At 40.0% G+C, this 21,039-nt stretch overlaps 1 protein-coding gene across 1 annotated transcript in view; it reads left to right on the forward strand.

Moving 5' to 3' along the window:
• Positions 1–1,071: 1,071 nt before the first annotated feature.
• LOC114553767 (uncharacterized) overlaps positions 1,072–21,039 on the forward strand; it is a 30,917-nt gene continuing 10,949 nt past the window's right edge. The window contains exon 1 of the mRNA XM_028575105.1: positions 1,072–1,248. Within this exon, the coding sequence (XP_028430906.1) occupies positions 1,072–1,248 (177 nt within the window). The remainder of the gene's footprint in view (positions 1,249–21,039) is intronic.

Here is a 21,039-nt window from a genome sequence, read left to right on the forward strand (position 1 = left end):
TGAAGGGCAAAACATTTCTCATTGCTTTTCCAAGCACTTACTAACCAATAACTATGAAAAACATCACTCACAGCTTTACAATAGTCATCCAAATAATGTTCATAGATGGTTTACTAAGTATTAACTATATAACAAGGTATTAAAGACATCTGTTGCAACTTTATAACTACCATCCAGACACTGTTTATAAATGGTTTACAAACCAACTAGTAACCCTTGACAAAGTGTTAGGAATATCTGGTCCATCTATGTAATGTTTATAGATGTTTTAAAAATGGTTTCTTAAAGGTTAACAAACATTTGTTTAATCATTACCCGATACCTAATATAGTATATGAGGGATATATGTGTTACAATAAACTGTTAATTTACAGCACTACTAATAATTAGTAAACATTAATTATAATTTAATTGTTTGTTAACAGTTAAATAACTGTTTGATAACAGTTAAATGACAATTAACTAAAGATTAATTAACTATCAATTTACCATCTATTAATGGTGGTTATTATAAAGAGTTACCACGTCCTGCTGAGGATGATCTAGCCTTTAGTCAAAGGCAAAATCCACAGAACAATTTAACACCTGATGTTCCTGATTCAACTTTGGAGCTGGTGGTTCAGCTGGATGTGACACCCTAACATCAACAGGGTAGCTACAATGCAGCGCAAAAGAGAGCTCATAAAACTATTTTGGTGGCTTTCAGAAGGCAACATTTAATCCAGTCATAGAAGAGGAAGAGATTCAAGTTCCTCAGCATCTTCAATGACCAGAATGCATTGCAGTCACTACACATACAGCACAAGGAACTGAAATTGTTAATTATATTGCGCCTTATAATTTGTGTTTTTGACCTGGATGTGAAAGTGGTACTTGTAGTGATGAACCCATGAGAATTAAAATTAGAAATCAGAAAAGGATTTTGTGATGCGGGAACAGAACTGACTCAAACACAAGGATCAAATAGCAACAGGTTTATTGAGTAAATAGGGAAAAGGAAGTAGGGAGGTAGACGCCAGGGACCGAGGAAAAGGCAGAAAGGATGGTGAGGGACTCGGGAGCAGGGGTAGGATGGCGAAGGCAGATATGATGGTGTGGGACTTGGGAACTGGGGGTAGGAGGGTGAAGGAATTCAAGGGTGAGGGTACTCAGAGGAGCGCGGGAAAACCAGGGCCACAAAGCCGAGGAGTAGACACTGGGGCTGGAGAGCAGAGAAGCCGAGGAGTGGATGGATGGAAGCGGAGGCAGGTCAAAGGAGGGTGCCGTGGGAGGGCCCTTACGAAAGGAAAATATATTTACCAATATATTACTTGAAATATATTGTAATACATTGCAATATATTATTTTCCATTACATTTTACAATATATTATAATATATTGATGACACATATATTATACAATATATTATATATTCATGTAATATATTGCAAAATATACAAATGATTGCCACTTTCAATATATTGCTATATATTGAACATGAATATATATGTGTTTATATATTCCAAAATATATGCTAATTTATATTTATAAATATCCACCACAATGTATTCCCATTTATATGGGAAAATGTACTGGTAATATATGTAAAGATATAGTTTCCCATCTATGTTTAATATTTGGTAGCATACATTTTAAATATATGGAAAATTATATGGAAACATATGTAGATATGTGTTTAATACATGGTAGAATATATTTTAAATATATGGAAAAGTATATGGAAACGTAGACATGAAATATATGTACAAATATGTGTTTAATATATGGTAGAATATATTTTAATCCTCTACAGTGTAATACAGACAAACGTTACACCGTTTAGCGTTAGTTGTCAGCATTGTAACCGTGTTTAATCCAGCTACTAGCTAGCAGTAGGCTAACGTTAGCTGCTGTCAAGTGTAGTGTTAACTAGCATCACGTGCAGTGATGTTTCTGTTGCCTGTAACGTCTGTTTCAGAGCACCAGAGAGCAGAGCAGACATATCGGTAGCACCGAAATGAGGCGCCAAAATCCACGTTGCTATTCGGTCCAGTAGATACAGGTCGTGACCTGTGCCGTATTAGCAACGGATTTCGGTACCCAACCCTATTCAGGAAGAAGATTTTTATAAGTAAATGTGTTATGGGGAGGCAGGGAATAAAGGACCCAATCACAGAGAGCAGGCAGGTAGGCAGGAGAAGGTTTGAGGAAGGGGATTTATTAACAAAAACACGGCAGCACTAAGGCTGTTAAAAACCCAGGGAAAAATAAAAAAAAAAGGCATAAGGCTGAAACAAACTGACAGGATAGGAACTAACTCAACACACAGGACCAGAGGCCTGTACTACGAAGCAAGATCAACATGCCCTGGATCTCTTTCAGTTATCCGGCTTCACCTTAACTTAACAACCACGGACCCGCATAAGCTGTATCATGACGCTGGTTATCAACTAGTTCAGTCAACTCAGGGTTTCCCATTCCAGCGGCGTGTGCATTCACATAAAAGGAGGTGGTGTTTACGCACCACGACCAATTGCAAACATCTACCAGAGCCGCAGGTTTTATATAAGAAGTGCAAATTATAATTCTACATAAATATGAAAAACACAAACACGTTTTACAGGCAAAATGCAGGAAGGAAAGCTGGCAAAAAAGCCGACGCTGTTTTACGTAAATCACAACGCTTATCCTATCAATAAGTGGTGTAGTCTACGTGATAGTAAGCTCCAGGATTTCTATGTAGGCTAACCACTTAAAAATGCTCAATGACACCATTATATTTTATATATATTATTTATATTAGCTTTTTTCTTAACATATATATATAGGCTGAATAAAGTAAATTGGTGTATTAAAGTGTATTGGAATGCAGGAAATGAAGTCGTTGATGCTTAAAACGTCCCTGGGGGAGGACACACAGGCCCCACCCACTATGATATGCCCCCCTCTTCCCTCAAAGGCAGATTCTGGCCAATATACAGTACACCCACTAAAATAGCCTACATTAGACTACACTGGTCACTTCCCCATCAGTCAGGCACAAGATCTGACCATAATTACACTTGTGCTTTCCATAAACTGTCGTTGCTTCAGCCTATTATTTCAGTTGCAACCCCAGCAGTGGCAAGTGATCGTGAAATAAAACATAATTCATACCGATGTGCGCATTGGCGACACACGGCTCAAGAAGCCGACAAATAGCAGATATGTAATTCCCTCCTATTAAAATATATATATTTCATAAAAATACTCATCAGGGAATGTTAACAGTGCTGTCTGTCTCTAAATGTTTTAACTTTTATGAGTGCACACCTCTGTCCCCTCTCTCTCTTTCTCCGTGCACCGAGCTCCACCTGGTCTTCATAGAACGGTGACGCCGTTATCAATCGAGTATTGATTGGTCAGTAGGCGGTGCTTTAACACCGGTTGATCTCTGATCTCCAGCTTAACATACTCCCGACCAGGTTAGGCGTTCAGCATGAGTTACCACGGCGATTGAACCCAATAACAAGTGATCCACCTTCATGATTCAGAAAGTCCTGGGTAGAACCTGAACTTAGCTCGCTAACACCAAAGCCTGCTTCGTAGTACAGGCCTCTGGACACAAACTAGCAGGGCGAGGAACACAAACTCACGCAGGCAGGACAACGGACACAAAACAATCCACAGAGGCTAAATAAACTAGGCAACGAGCAAACACAGGACAGGTGACACCAGGGCAAGGGAACAGGTGGAGCACATTAGACAATCACACAGGAAGCAGAACTAGACATGACAAGACAGAAAACAGACTATCACAATAAAATAGGAAACAGAACATAATAAAAAACAAGACCGAAAATCACTCAATGACAAGGAGACAAAAATCACAGTACAAAAACAATCCATAGGGACATACATTAAACAGAAGTACACAAATAGAGAAACAGAACCTTATACAAAGAGCAGGAAAACAGGATTACACATTTTTTTTTATATGTAGGCTATCAATATATAAACATATGGTATATGCACATATGGCAATATATTGGAAAATATAAATATTAAATCACATATATGGGAATATATTGCCCAATATATCACATAATATTTTCCAATGTACTGCAATATATTTTGGTTTCATAAGGGGGGGAACGAGTGGTGAAGCCAGCTGACTGGAGATAACAGACAGGTCTGATATGGTAACTGCAGGGGACAAACACAGGAAAAGATAAGTAAACATTATCACAAAGACGGGGAAAAACGATAACCAGGTGCACTCAATCAGCTGGCAGCAGTAGTGGGAGGAGAAAGGGGAAGACAACAGAGAAACTGACAGTGGAAAAAACCAAATAGAAAATAGTAAACAAACCAGAAAGGATTTATTGCCAAATAAGTAACACTTACAAGGAATTTACCTTTACCATTGTTGGTGCCTACAAAAACATATTAAACATTACTTTGAAATTTGTCTCGCTTTGCCATACCTTCCTCCACAGAGCTGCGAAGGAGGGTCTGGCTAGCATACAGGGATGGAAGAAACCACCACTAAGAAAAAAAATAGCCTCGGGAAGGAACTTGTTTTGGTGGAACATGTGTACGTTACAAAGTTGTTTTAGTCATGCAAAAAAAAGATTGGACAGATAGTCTAGCTAGCTGTCTGGATTTACCCTGCAGAGATCTGAGGAGCAGTTAACCATAGTCCTCAGAAATCCACCGGAGTTTAAAATTACAACACAAAGAAAGGGGAAGGTAATGTTCATCCGGCCACAGACCAGCCATGGGAGAGACAGACCTTTGCTCATGTGTATGATGACCAAAAACAACCAGAAGGTCCACCATGAGTCTGTATTTTTAAGTTCTTCCCAGGCTCAATCCAAAGATGTTTGAATCATACAATATTTTGTGTGCGTGTGTGTGAAAGAGAGAGAGACAGAGAGACGTGTGTAAAAACATGGATTGGTTTTCAGCAGTTCAGCGTTAATTTGACCGATGCTGCTCTGACAATGTGGTACTTGTGGTGTGTGTGTGTGTGTGTGTGTGTGTGTGTGTGTGTGTGTGTGTGTGTGTGTGTGTGTGTGTGTTGATGGTGGTGGCTATCCTTACTCCCAAATACAAAAAAACAACTCTCATTGGAAATCTACTTACATGCACTTAAATCATCATTTTTGTTTGGGAGTGAAGCTAAAATAACAGACATGGTCACGTATGTACGTGTGTGCACACAAACACACACACCAAATTTTGGTTATGCTCAGTATGCTGTTATGCTCTCACTGTCATCTGGCCCTTTAGTTTAAGTACGAGTTTGTTTGCCTTTGTGTGTTCTACTGCTGGTTAACTGTAATTTCATGTCGGTTTTAATCCTGAGGTGTCAATCTTCATTCCAGGATAATTTTGACTGGAAACACATAAAGTCAGCACATAGCTCTGTCAGTAATCACCTTCTCAGTGTGTGTGTGTGTGTGTGTATAAATTTGAGGTTGCAAACAGCACCATTTCTCGAAGCAGTAAAACATTTCAGCGACTTTATGTCTGAAATGGATTTCTGGTTGACCACCAACCTTGCTGTCTATCAAGTGCAATAAAACCTGCCAAGGACATTAGAAGTGCTCAAGGCATAATGCAATTATTTAATACTGTTATAAACCAACTGCATAATTATTGATCATAGTAAACCTCTTAAGCTATATCCTGATAACTTGTAATGTGTAATGTCATGACTAATTCCTTAACAGACTAGCATTATTACAGCTGTCAAATGAAAAAACACAAGTATTTTTCTATGGTGGTATATTGAAAAAGAGAGGATTGGATACGTAAAGTGTTTCATGAAAAGATGATGACAATGTATTTGTCTCCTCTTTCATAAAAGAGATATGTTGATGATTTTTTTATAGCTTGGTGTCATGGCAGCATGACCAGTGTGTTCTGCTAAAATCCATTGGATGACGCAAAACATGTGAGGTGACACAGCATTTCACTTCATTTTAGCAGATTTTAGCAAACCACGACTACTCCAAGCTCCATGCACTGGCGCCACGGAGGGAAGGAACACAACATTCATTCAAACACATGCCCACACTGCCATGACACAGAGCTGGATTAAAATCAGCAAAATATCCCTTTAAAGGTCATAGTATGCTTAAAACAAAATAGTTCATACCAAGAGTCATCCAACCAAGTCTCAAGGTAAAAGTCTGTTCCGGATTGCCACACTTGAAGGCAAGGCAAAAAGCTGTTTTTACACACAATATCTGCAGTTGCTAGCAAGCTTCACATGTATCCACAGCACAAACAAATAATTGACTTGCTTGAAAATGCTTCCTCCTCACGGTGCATGCAATGCTACCTTCAAGTTATATTGCAAGTGGACTTAATGATTCCACTAGTTTGAGCCACCTAAATAAAAGGTTGGGTATAGTTATGTACCGTCTTGTGAGGCTTACACACAGTGATGTGGTTATCCACAGTTCAACCAGGACACAACATGTCTTCCACTTTAAGGGAATATTTGAATGGTATGGGAAAGTAACCCTGACACTGAGCCTTGCTAAATGTGGACAAGTTGGAGTTTGGACAATGCAATGTTATCTATTTGGGAGACAAAACTGTAGTTTGGCCTATATCAGCTAAAGTAGGAGCTATGGTGAACTAGACCAGAGCTGGTACAGCAGACTTGAACAGAAGTTTCAGCAAAAAACTCACCATAATTGTTGCTTCTTTAAATATTCCCAAAGTTCAGTTAGTGTGGTATGTTATCTTTCAAGTGATTTTGAGAAAGTCAAGACACACTTCGTCAGAATTCCTATTTAAAGGCTACTGATGTCAGCCCTTCATGTTAGTTATAAAAGCAAATGATACTGAAGTTGCAGCCATTTTTTCATCGATTCGCTGTGAGTAGAGCATCCTGTCTGGCGGTTTTTGAGGGCTTAGTGACAAACCCAATCATTGTGAATATTCCCTCCACCTCTTATTTATTTCCACTGAAGCACATGAGACTGACGAATTAAGAACATGTTTCCATTTTCTCTAACATTGAGAAATTGGCTGACTGCACCTTAACAAGTTAAATTGTTGTCCATTCACAGTTATTCAAATCCTGTGTAACAAATGATTAATGGCAATTGATGTATCTCCCATAAAATGGTAGTGACAAGTTAAATCTTACTATCACTTAACAGTACTCCTTTCTTTTGCTTCAAGAAAATAAAATAATGTGAAATATAAAATATGAAATATGAAAATAACTCATTCAAATTCATCGCACATTTATTCTGAAGAACCCAGACAGCCACCTGCCATACCTATATTTACTTTTTGTTTTATTATGTTAGCCGTTATTACCTTATGGATGTATTGTATTATGTTGGCTGCTCAGTGCACTTCCTGTCCCTAACTTGTGATGAATGGAAGGTCCCTTGCTAGTACAAATGACAGTAAGGGGTGATTTATTTTTCTAATTTCAGGATTGCTAGTTGCTGTGTGTGTGTTTGTGTGTGCGTGCTGCATCTTGAACTTGGCTCTCCAACTTACTGACTCACTGAGACAAATGACTTGATGTCAGGCCGGAGCTTTGAGAGGTGTCTTTAAGTGTGCTTCCTGTTCATCTTCCCGAGGTGAAAATGGAGACCCCACTATCTTGCTATATTCTTCTCTTTCACAAATACAGTAAACATGATTGGGAAGGAGCCTACTCTGCCTTCTTTTCCTCCCATGCCTCGCTCAACATGCCTGGGCTCATCTTATACCTTATTGTGATGTCAATGATGGCCACCACAGCACCTTTGATCAACACAAGTTCTGAGACGCAAACCTCACCTGACCGTTGAATCAATTTCTTGTTCCTGACCACAGTGCAATTGAGTTTCCAGCACTCTGAAGTCCCCAAAGGATTTTGGCTTCATCCTTCCTGGTATCTCTCGTCATCTTTGCCAGCATCGGGTATGAATTTGAGTAGAGCAGAAGGCCTGTAACATGCCTCTTCCAGGCATCCAGGCCATTGCCTTAGAAATTTTTCAATTGTCCAGTAATTTGTTTTAACACATTTAAAATAATGTCATTCCCATCAGCCTCAGCTGTACTTTGTGTTAAGTGTTAATTAGTTCTATAATTAGTGCTAATAATGCTTTCCACTTGATTGCTTTATGGTGTAATTGTTTTTTGGTTGGATTTTTAGTTTTCTATTTTTTGTTTTTAATTACTATTCATACATTTTGTAAACATTCTGGTGATGTCTGGGCAGGGGTGTGGGAGGTTAGTATGTGAGTGAATGTGTATGTTGTACGGTAATGTCTTGTCCTTTGTAGTGTCCAGTTCTATCGAGGAAAATGAGATGATACATCTCAAGAGGTATTCCTCATTAAATAAATAAATAAATTAGCAAATGTCAGCAGGCTGTCCAAGGATGTGGAAACGATGTTGGATGTCTGAAAAGGACTCGTGTTAGACACATGCCACAAGATGACTAAAGCTGTGGTTCTGTTCCTTTAAATTCAAATGAAATGTGAAAATTAAATATAGAAATTAAATTACTCATGTGAGGGAACAAGATAAATGTCACCAACATAGAGCTGAAGGGACTCAGTCTGAGGGTCTCAGTGGAATGTATTGCTGAACATGAGGCAGTACGATGGAATCTCATTCCCAAAGTTTAGCGTAAATAGCTTGCATACCAAGGCTGTTTGTTTGGCAGGGGGACGAGTGTTTGTATTTGTGTGTGTGTGAGATATACACTACAGGCAAAGAAACAGAGAGACTGCCATTATAGTGTGTCATATTAAGGATGTCCAGTTAGATGCTCACAATAACTTACTTACTTAACTCTGACTATATCCAGGAACTTAAACTTCTGATTCCGTTCCTGTTCAAGTGTGTTTGTTCTGATGTTTAAAATGAAAAAAAATTAAATAAATTGATCTTAAAAAAAAACAATCAGTGTGATTCCCTCAAAACACACATCTACACACACCAAACCAGACTTAGGGGAAAGCTGAGTGGTTCATTCATGAGGAGGTCCTGGGGGAGATAGGTTGTGCTCCGCTTCCTTATAAAGGAGGGTTTATAGAGTCACCTGCAGCCTGTCTCACTCTCCCCTGACAGCACATGACCTGTCCTACATGTTGTGTCTTTCTCTGTGCCTCAACTCTAACTGTATGTATACACTGCCACCGACTTGAGCTTCTAAAGATACTGGAAGTCATTCATTTTCAATGGAAGCTGGCTTCTCTCAGCTGCAAGGAGCGGATGAGGAGTTCCATCTGCTCTGTGGAAACCCTTCTCTGCCACATCCCCACGCAGCTCATCCTGGTTCATCCACACAGTCAGCGCGCCCTCAATCCTGCCCCCCCTCGGACTCAACAACTTCCATGCGGGGTCATCGGAAGTTACATGGTCAGGGACTTCTACATTCCCCCTTCATCTAGCGGTCCCTCCAAGGTCTACTGCTTCCCTGGTGCCAAGGTCCGTGACATCCAGCACAAACGTCCAAGCATCCTCGCCCGCCACACCAAGGTCGACAACATCATCGTGCATGTGGGCACAAACGACATCAGAGAGGGACGGTCGACGGCACTCCGGAGAGACTTCACCACTCTCATCACCACCCTGATGGGCATAGGAAAACGGATCGTCATCTCTGGGCCTCTACTTACCTACAGGAAGGGTGCTGAGAGATGGTCCAGACTGCTCTGGCTCCACACCTGGCTGGAACCACTCTGCACTTCCCTGAGCATTCCCTATGTCAACAACTTCAACTTGTTCTGGGAAAGGCCCAGTCAGCTGAAGCGTGATGGTCTCCACCCAAACCGACATGGAGCCAGGCTGCTATCTGACAACATAACGACCACACTGAAAGTTAAGTATTGACGTTCTGTTGAAAATATCACAGATTCATGCCCCCCAGGTATTGATCCTACTGGCATTTTACAAGTGGATGAATCTGAAAATGTTTTCTGCACGGTAACATGTAGTACTAGTACTATTCCAGTTATAATCAACAATAGACCATACAAAGTGGTGAATCCCCTAAGTAATAAGAAGTTGACTGCAAACATAGTCAATTTAGCATTAAGTTCACGTCAGCCACAGCCTGTCCCAAAAAATGAGACGTGTCTGTTCCTCGACTCAGATCAGTGTTTTAACCACACCCTCGACCTTGTGCTGGCATATGGCATCAAAATTGAAGATGTAATAGTATTCTCGCAAAATCATTTATTATCAGACCACTTCTTAACTTTCGAATTCTTAATATCCGATTATACAAAATTAGATAAAAGCTTCTACACTAGATGCCTATCTGACAGTGCTATAGCTAAATTTAAGGAAGCTATTCCAACAGCACTAAACTCATTACCGTGCTTTAATAAAACAGAGGACCTTTATGTTAACTTTAGTCCCTCTCAAATTGAAAATTGTGTAGATGGTGCTACGGCCTGCCTGCGGACTACTTAGACTCTGTTGCTCCCCTCAAAAAGAAGATGATGAAGCAAACAAACTAGCACCTTGGTATAACTCCCAAACTCATAAATTGAGGCAAATTTCGTGAAAACTTGAAAGTAAATGGCGTTCCACCAAACTGGAAGAATCTCATTTAGATTGGCAAGACAGTCTGAAAACATATAGGAAGACCCTAAGAAAGGCCAGATCAGACTATTATTCATCACTGATAGAAGAAAATAAGAACAACCCAAGGTTTCTTTTCAGCACTGTAGCCAGGCTGAGAGATAGCTACAGCTCTACTGAGCCTTCTATTCCGATAGCTCTGAGTAGTGATGACTTCATGAGCTTCTTTAATGATAAAATAAAAACAATTAGAGATACTATTCATCACCTTTTGCCCTCAACCTCTAACGGTTCACCTTTAAATGACAGACTGCTAGAAAGAACGACAAGACCTGACATATACTTAGACTGTTTTTATCCTATAAACCCTCAACAATTAATGTTAAAGGTCTCTTCAGCAAAGCCATCCACCTGTCTCTTAGACCCCATCCCAACGAGGCTACTTAAAGAAGCGTTACCGTGGTTAACACTTCGTTACTAGATATGATCAATATGTCTCTATTAACAGGTTATGTACCACAGTCATTTAAAGTAGCTGTGATAAAACCTCTTCTGAAAAAAAACCCTAGATCCTGAGGTCTTAGGCAACTATAGACCTATGTCTAACCTTCCCTTTTTCTCCAAGATCCTTGAGAAGGTAGTTGCCAATCAGTTATGTGATTTCCTACATAGCAATAGCTTATTTGAGGACTTTCAGTCAGGATTTAGAAAGCATCATAGCACAGAGACGGTACTGGTGAAAATTACTAACGACTTTCTAACAGACAAAGGACTTGTTTCCGTACTTGTCTTATTAGATCTTAGTGCTGCATTTGGCACTATTGACCATACCATCCTGTTACAGAGATTGGAACATTTAGTTGGCATTAAAGGAATTGCTCTAAGCTGTTTTAAATCCTATTTCTCTGACCGATCTCAATTTGTTAATGTTAATGATAAATCCTCCAGGTACGTTAAAGTTAGCCATGGCGTTTCACAAGGATCAGTGCTTGGACCAATTCTATTCTCCTTATGCTTCCTCTTGGTAATGTTATTAAGAAACACTCAATTAACTTTCACTGTTATGCGGATAACACCCAATTATACTTATCAATCAAGCCAGACAAAACCAGTCAGTTAGCTAAACTTCAAGTATGCGTTAAAGATATAAAATCATGGATGGCCTACAATTTTCTTATGTTAAACTCAAACAAAACTGTGGTTGTGCTGGGCCCTAAACACCTCAGAAACTCATTATCCGAAGATATAATTACTCTGGACGGTATTGCCCTGGCCTCCAGCACTACTGTTAGAAATCTAGGAGTTATTTTCGATCAGGATATATCCTTTAACGCCCACTCAAAACAAACCTCTAGAACAGCTTTTTTTCACCTTCGTAGCATTGCTAAAATTAGGAATGTCCTGTCTCAAAACGATGCTGAAAAACTAGTCCATGCATTCGTTACTTCCAGGCTGGACTATTGTAATTCCCTCTTATCAGGATGCTCAAATAAACCCCTTAAGACTCTCCAGCTAATGCAGAATGCTGCAGCACGTGTTCTGACAAAATCTAAGAAAAGAGATCATATTTCTCCTGTATTAGCTTCTCTGCATTGGCTTTCTTGAATTTAAAATCCTTCTCCTGACCTACAAAGCTCTAAATGGTCAAGCACCATCCTATCTAGAACAGCTCTTAGTACCTTATTGTCCCACTAGAGCACTGCGCTTCCAGAATGCAGAGTTACTTGTCGTTCCTAGAGTCTCTAAAAGTAGAATGGGAGCCAAAGCCTTCAGCTATCAGGCTCCTTTCCTGTGGAACCAGCTCCCAGTCTGGGTTCGGGGGGCAGACACGTCACTACATTTAAGACTAAACTTAAAACTCTCCTCTTTGATAAAGCTTATAGTTAAGGAGTGAGGAGTTGCAGTGTACGCCTAGCCCAGCCGGGCAGGGTGTATATCTGCAGACACAGCACCCTTGCTTTTCTCTCCTTCTCTTTATAGTCATCAGATTTACCTATCATATGTTCAATAATAAAGTGAGAGTAGAGGGAGGCAGGCCAGAACAGCCCGATCTGGTTGGGGAGAGTTCTAGCCCGACCAGGCATCTCTCTTTAACCTGCCTCTCTTAGTCATTCTATTATTATTTTATACTGCCGGGGAAGTTCCTTCCTTCTTATGACACAATGAGCTGCGCTCTCTTTTCTTTTCTTTTTTTCCTTTTATGTGCATCCTGTCCCAGAAAAACGTGTTACTAACCTAGCTCTGGGGAGTTAACTCCCCGGAGTCCTTATGTTTCTTCCTGCCGCATCCACTGCGTCACCCATGCTCTGCTGTGCCACGCTACATCCCGTAATGCCTGCTGTGCCCGGCTATGACATGAACTACTACGACTACCATTGTAGTCACTGTTTCATTATCTTTATTGTGACTATTACGCCACTGTTTATCATAACCCCAACCGGGCCCGTCAGACACCGCCTACCAAGAGTCTGCCGAGGTTTCTTCCTAAAAGAGAGTTTCTCCTCGCCACTGTCGCAATAGCCACTGCTAATGCTTGCTCTTGGGGGAATTATTGCTGCTTTGTAAATTATAGAATGTGGTCTAGAACTACTCTCTGTAAAGTGTCTCAAGATAACTCTTGTTATGATTTGATACTATAAATAAAATGAAATTGAATTGTAATCTGTCGGGCGTTGCGTTTTGGGCGTTTTGAGCGACCAGAGCGTCAATCCAAAAGTTGAAAGTATGTCAACTTTATGGTAATGAGCTATGATGCGGTTCAGCAGCAAGCAGCGGCAAAAGCCAGCAACCAATCGGAATATAGACGTCCTTCGTGCTGACTGATTCTGGAGAAACATACAATGTAAACCTTCGTTCCTACAAAAACATTAGTTCCAAGACAATAGAGGAAAAGTTCATCATCGCTGTTGCTGGGTCCCCTATCATTTATGCTATGATGTTGTGTGCGTATAGAGACCAGTTAACGTTACCTGCCGGCCACATCGTCTCTAAACAGGCCGCTCACAGTGAAGAACTTCACGGATCAACAGCTGGTGGCTGCTCACTCTGCCTGCATTCTGCAGCTAACGAGCAAGTTAACTGCTAACAGACACCGCTGCGACCAACAACCAATACAAATTCTGTCATTATATATGTAATTTATAAAAGGTTTCTAGTGTCAATGGATTGGCCGTGCAGTGGCTGCTTGTGCTTTTTCTTCAATCGTGTGTTGAACATGATCGAAGAATGCTACCACGTCAGAGCAGCCAAAGCGTCAATAAGCTTCCCCGGACTTTTTGACGGGTGGCCAGAGCTTCTTTGCAGCTCAAGTTGGCAGCGTTGTGTACGTATAGTAAAATTCAGACACAAAAACCCATAACTTGAAATGTTGTTAAGAATGTGTAGAAAAAACTGTTATCTAAGCATACCTGACTGCATAATAATTTGTATAACTGATAATTTTGAGTTTTGAACTGCTGTTTCCTTGCAGGTGCTGACACATTTTTCACCAGCATTAGTGATTTGTGACAGGGAGCAGAGATGGAGCTTGAGAAAAAAACAAAGTGTACTCAAAACATCAGCCAATGTAGTTGTAGTGAAGTATCTAACCTTGGTTTAAGGACGAGAGGATTACGATGTGAAATAGGATTCAAGTTAACCTTTCCTGTGTCTAAATTGTCACTTTACCGTTTTACATTTCAGTCAAACACCATCAACAATATCAGCACATTTTCTTTCCTTACCGTGCAAACTGGCTAGTCCTGATTTTTGAATGTAAGACAGATTAAGTACAGAAAAAGCTTATAACAAGCAATTCTGACAAATAAAGTAAAGTATAGTAGAAATTAAAGTAGCTCAATAATTATAGGCAAGTGCATCAAGTTGAGTACATTACACACAGAGACAATGAAGTATTGTCTAGCCAGTGAGCAATGCTGATCACGATTGAAAGCTTTGTGGAGATGAGGCCAACTTCTTGTTTATTTCACTACTGCCAACTTCTCGTCTGCCAAATATTCTGCAATAACTGAAGTAAGGCAAGGCAAGGCAAGGAAGCTTTATTTATATAGCACATTTCAGCAACATAGCAATTCAAAGTGCTTTACATAAAACATGAAAGAGCAGTTAAAACACAATTAAAAACAATTTAAAAGACAAGAATAAATTTTACAGTGCAGTATAAGAATTTAAAGAATAGAGAAAATATGTGAATAAAGCGCAGTTAAAACATTTAAACATTACCCATGATTGACAAAAACTTTATAGTATACTATTACTTTTTTGATGTGATCGTCACCACAAAGCTAAATTCTTTTTTCGGCAAACCTTGCAAAACCCGGTACAGCCCTGCAGACAAAAATATTTTAATAGTCATGAACTTGTTCTTAAACTATTTTATTTCTTCTGCAGTCTGTCTCTAAATAGTCCAGAGCCTCTTTCAAATGTCATAGACTATTTTTGTAAGGGGTCCAGAGCCGCTTTACAATGTCATAGAGTATTTTTTACAAATAGCCCAGAGCCATTTTAAAGTGTCATAGAATATAGGCCAGAGCCGTTTTAAAGTGTCATAGAATATCCTACATAGTCCAGAGCTGTTTTAAAGTGTCATAGAATATAGGCCAGAGCCGTTTTAAAGTGTCATAGAATATCCTACATAGTCCAGAGCTGTTTTAAAGTGTCATAGAATATAGGCCAGAGCCGTTTTAAAGTGTCATAGAATATCCTACATAGTCCAGAGCTGTTTTAAAGTGTCATAGAATATAGGCCAGAGCCGTTTTAAAGTGTCATAGAATATCCTACATAGTCCAGAGCTGTTTTAAAGTGTCATAGAATATAGGCCAGAGCCGTTTTAAAGTGTCATAGAATATCCTACATAGTCCAGAGCTGTTTTAAAGTGTCACAGAATATAGGCCAGAGCCGTTTTAAAGTGTCAGAGTATTTTTAGGCCTTCTGCCTAAATTAGTTACTTCGACTAACTTTTGACCAGCCCAACGTCTGTCTTTTCCGTCAATCTATTGTCCTGTCAGCATCTGAGAAATAATTAGAAATATGTCTGTGTCTGCAAGAGGATAAAAATGATTAGAATTTAAAGAAAGAGCAGTTAAAACAGTTAAACATATAAAAGCAGATAAAATAGATTATTTAAAGAAAGGCAACATCAAAAAGATAGGTCTTTAGCCTTGATTTAAAAGAACTAAGAGTTGCAGCGGACCTGCAATTTTCTGGGAGTTTGTTCCAGATATGTGGAGCATAAAAACTGAACGCTGCCTGACTCTGGGAACAACAAGTAGACCTGTCCCAGACGACCTGAGAGGTCTGGGTGGGTCATAGTGTAGTAGCGGATCAGAAATGTATTTTGGCCCTAAACCGTTTTGCTGGTTTATAAACCAGCAAAAGTATTTTGAAATCAATTCTTTGAGGCACTGGAAGCCAGTGTAGAGACTTCAGAACTGGAGTGATGTGATCCACTTTCTTGGTTTTAGTGAGGACTCGGGCAGCAGCGTTCTGAATCAGCTGCAGCTGTCTGATTGATTTTTTAGGGAGACCTGTAAAGACACCATAAGTAATAAGTATTTCTGAGAGAAATGCAGGAATGTTAAAACTCTTCAGCCACTACCTAACCCAACCCAAACAGGCACTTCGAGCTAAAAGAGATCGATTTCACGCATTGTTGTGTTCTGGAATGTGTCACCTGAAAATCATAATGCAATGCAAGTGCAAGCTGCAGTCTGGACATTGCTGCTAGGTGCGCTATAGTATGAAACAACAAGAGACAGCTGACCTCTTTTGTTTGGGTACACTTCTGCTCAAAATGGCCATGGCTGACCAGTTTGCTGAAGCTCTACCTTAACATGTCCATATGCGACAGCATATTAATGACACTGTGTCACCTCTTCAATTAGACACACATCCCATTGTCTATGTTTTCTTTTTTTCTTCCTTCTTCTGTGCAGAAAGCACAGCAGTACACGTTCCTCCATAGATTTATTTACTCTAATTAGCTCTGTACTGCCCCTTCGAGGACTGGCATCTGCTATCTCCACCGGTGAGTAAGAGGGCATGTTCAGTATGATGACCATTTGTGCCAGCTGGGCAAGGCATTGTCATTTACCTTTGCATGTTTGGACTATTTTTCTGGTCTAAGAGTCTACAGCCATGCTAGCAGCTTTTTGAGGCTGTACTTAGGCTCAGCAGTGCTTTGAAGTATATATGCTAGTGTCAGCACACTAACATGCTCACAATGACTAGGCTAACAGGCTGAGGTTTAGCAGGTTATGTTTTTCATATTCACTATCTTAGTTTAGTATTAGTGAAGACAAAACTTTGTCTTTACAAATACTAAACTCTGCGAACTGATGGGAATGCCATTACTTCTGCAGGTATTTGGGTATTGACCAAAGTATTGGACAAGGACAACCTGATGATGGCGCTAAATAAGAAGGTTCATGGATCACCAAAGTGATTACAATTTATTCTGAAGGGAACATGAATGCCTGTACCAAATATCATGACCTCCATCCAGTTGTTGTATAGACAGACCAACATTGCCATCCCTAGAGCCATGCTGCTGGTGTGGCTAAGATGTAGAAGTGGTTGAGCTTCACAGTTCGTGAAATCTCCACTCACAGTTCACTCGCTTTCAACTCTTTCACACAATCTTAATCAACAGATGAAGTTGTCATGAAACTGCAGATATCCAAACTTGTCATTGTTCTGAGCACTTTTATGAATTTCAGTGGTCTTGTAATTGTGTATCTAATCTTAGTTACTATTACTTTATCTTTGATGAGGCTGAAATCAATATATTGCCAATTTTAGAGTGCATTTTATTTTGACAAAGTTCTTGAGTTGTAGACAACATTGGAAATCTTTGCTTCTTTTTTAAATGCAGAAAGATGTGAAGAAGTGTTTTTTTTAAAGGTTTTGAATTGGTGTAGGTAAGAACTTTGGCACCATTATCGAGCCTTGATGGTGTTGCTAGAGGGACTGTGTTTGCCTTAAAATATCTATCTGCATTTCTTGGTCTGATTTCCATCTGTGTGTCAAAAGTGACCATTTGGTTCTATACCAAAAAAAAAAAAAAAAAAATTCAATTTTCAATTCAATTTCATTTATAGTATCAAATCATAACAAGAGTTATCTCGAGACACTTTACAGATAGAGTAGGTCTAGACCACACTATAATTTATAAAGTTCCAACAATTCTAGTAATTCCACCAAGAGCAAGCATAGGGCGACGGTGGCGAGGAAAAACTCCCTTTTAGGAAGAAACCTCGGTAGACCCAGGCTCTTGGAAGGCGGTGTCTGACGGGCCGGTTGGTGATATGATGAACAGTGGCAATAACAGTCACGATAAGGATAAAGGATCAGTGACTAAAAATGATAGTCATAGTAGTTCATGTCATAGTAGGGCACTGCAGGTCATTACAGGATGCAGCGTGGCACAGCAGAGCATAGCTGGATGTAGCAGGATGCAGCAGGGTTCAGAAGGACACCGCAGAGCGTTGCAGGGTGTAGTGAAGCAGGACCACAAAGACAGCTGCAACCAAATCTTGGTGCCATCCTAATCCAAGGAAAAATGGTGGGAAAAAGAAACATAAGGACTCCGGGGAGTAAACTCCCCAGAGCTAGGTTAGTAAAAAGCATTTCTGGATCTCCTCACTCCCTAACTATATGCTTTCTCACAGAGGAGGGTTTTCAGTTTATTCTTAAATGTGGTGACACTGTCTGCCCCCCGAACCAAGACTGGGAGCTGGTTCCACAGGAGAGGAGCCTGGTAGCTGAAGGTTCTGGCTCCCATTCTACTTTTAGAGACTCTAGGAACGACAAGTAACTCTGCATTCTGGGAGCGCAGTGCTCTAGTGGGACAATAAGGTATTACGAGCTCTTCTAGATATGATGGTGCTTGACCATTTAGAGCTTTGTAGGTCAGGAGAAGGATTTTAAATTCAATCCTGGATTTAACAGGAAGCCAATGCAGAGAAGCTAATTCAGGAGAAATGTGATCACTTTTCTTAGTTTTTGTCAGAACACACGCTGCAGCATTCTGGATCAGCTGGAGAGTCTTAAGGGGTTTATTTGAGCAACCTGATAGTAAGGAATTACAGTAGTCCAGCCTGGAAGTAACGAATGCATAGACTAGTTTTTCAGTATCGTTTTGAGACAGGATGTTCCTAATTTTAGCAATGTTACGAAGGTGAAAAAAGGCTGTTCTAGAGGTTTGTTTTAGATGGGCATTAAAGGATATATCCTGATCAAAAATAACCCCTAGATTTCTGACCGTAGTGCTGGAGGCCAGGGCAATACCATCCAGGGTAGCAATGTTTTTAGATAATGAAATTCAGAGGTAACCCAGCACAATAACTTCAGTTTTTTTTGAGTTTAACATCAGAAAATTGTAGGTCATCCAGGATTTTATATCTTTAATGCATGCGTGAAGTTTGACTAACTGACTAGTTTCATCTTGCTTAAGTGACAAGTATAATTGGGTGTCATCCGCATAACAGTGAAAGTTTTGAGTGTTTCCTAATAATATTGCCTAGAGGAAGCATATATAAGGAGAACAGAATTGGCCCAAGCACTGAGCCTTGTGGAACGCCATGGCTAACTTTAGTGTACTTGGAGGATTTATCGTTAATATTAACAAATTGAGATTGATCAGAAAAATAGGTCCAATATGTAATATGTACTGTAATAATTCCAAAAATGACACCAATGCCTCATCAGATATTAAGGAAACATGTTAAGCAGAAATACTATCTTTTCTGACAACAATGCTAATGTCAGTATTTTTTCTTTTTGAAATTTACATTCCGTGACGGAATTTCTGTTTTGATCTGTGTGTTGTTATCAACTGCCAGTTTGACAGCCAGGCCGGATTGCCAGATATACCTGTAAAAACCTAAACCCAGTGCGCTACAGCTGTAACGTTAGTACAGCCATGAAAGCAGCAAACAAACAAACAGGATCAACGGAGATAGATTCTACCCAACCTAAAAAAAAAGAAAACAGCATGTTTCTAACAGTTGTGTGACCAGAGACGTAACAACCCCCTGGTAAATATTGGAAATGTATTTGAAAGATGGAGACAGCTTAGAGCCCAAAAGGATGCAGAGTTGGCTTATTTCCTCCTGAACAGGTAAGCACTAGCTTCAGGCTAATTTATCACAGCCACTAGGGATGGGCATTTTATGTAATTTCAACATTTGTGTACTCGCATTGAATTATATAGCTAGAGTTGGTTACTCGCAAAAACAATTGAGACACAGCTAGTAAAGTGATCTCGACTGGTCCTGGCTAACGCCGCCATGCTAACCCTGTTAACTGCTAACGTTACCAGGAGGACCAGGCAAGCATCCCATGGCTGTTTACAACGTGTAGTTCAGCAGCTGGAGCCGACAACGGTGAGTTATTTTAAGCCACGAAAGGGGGGCTGTAAATTGGAAAGAGAGGACTGTGAGTTTGCAGTATGTTTAGCGATTGTTGCTGTAATTCTAAGCCAATGAAGTGTGTTCAGTCGGCAAGGTAGTGGTATTTTTAGCGGTTCCTATTGTAATTCTCATCCGAGGAAGTGTGCCTGACTTGCGTGTGGAGAGGACGGTGAGGTTGTTGTGTTTTTAGCGGTTCCTACTGTAATTCTAAGCCCACAAATTGTGTCTGTCAGTTGGTTACAGAGCTCCGCGTAAGCACGGGCTTTTATGACTGTCAATATAGCCAGCATCTACCGTTAGCTACTCCGCTGTGCTATGGATTAATGTCTGGCTATGTGAGACTAGCATCTAACGTTAGCTACTCTGCTGTGCTGTGAAGTAATGTCTGGAGTAATGTCTGTTTCTATCTCTGTAACAGGAGGGTATGATCAATAGTGTCGAATGCAGCACTAAGATCTAGTAAGACAAGTACGGACACAAGTCCTTTGTCAGCAAAATTTAGAAGGTCGTTAGTAATTTTCACCAGTGCCGTCTCTGTGCTATGATGCTTTCTAAATCCTGACTGAAAGTCCTCAAACAAACTATTGCTATGTAGAAAATCACATAACTGAATAGCGACTATCTTCTCAAGGATCTTGGAGAGAAAGGGAAGGTTAGATATAGGTCTATAGTTGGTTAAGACTTCTGGATCGAGGGTGGGTTTTTTCAGAAGAGGTTTTATCACAGCTACTTTCAATGACTGCAGTACATAACCTGTTACTAAAGACATATTAATCATATCTAGTAATTAAGTGTTAACCACGGGTAACGCTTCTTTAAGCAGCCTCGTTGGGATGGGGTCTAAGAGACAGGTAGATGGCTTAGCTGAAGAGACTTTTAACATTAGTTGTTGAAGGTCTATAGGAAAAAAGCAGTCTAAGTTTATTTCAGGTTTTATCGTTCATTCTAGTAGTCCCGTATTTAAAGGTGAACCATTGGAAGTTGAGGGCAAAAGGTGATGAATTTTATCTCTAATTGTTATAATTTTTTCATTAAAGAAGCTCTTGAAGTCATCACTACTCAGAGCTATAGGAATAGATGGCTCAGTAGAGCTGTGACTTTCTGTCAG

This window comes from Perca flavescens, chromosome 4, assembly GCF_004354835.1.
Source record: "Perca flavescens isolate YP-PL-M2 chromosome 4, PFLA_1.0, whole genome shotgun sequence".
NCBI lineage: Eukaryota > Metazoa > Chordata > Actinopteri > Perciformes > Percidae > Perca > Perca flavescens.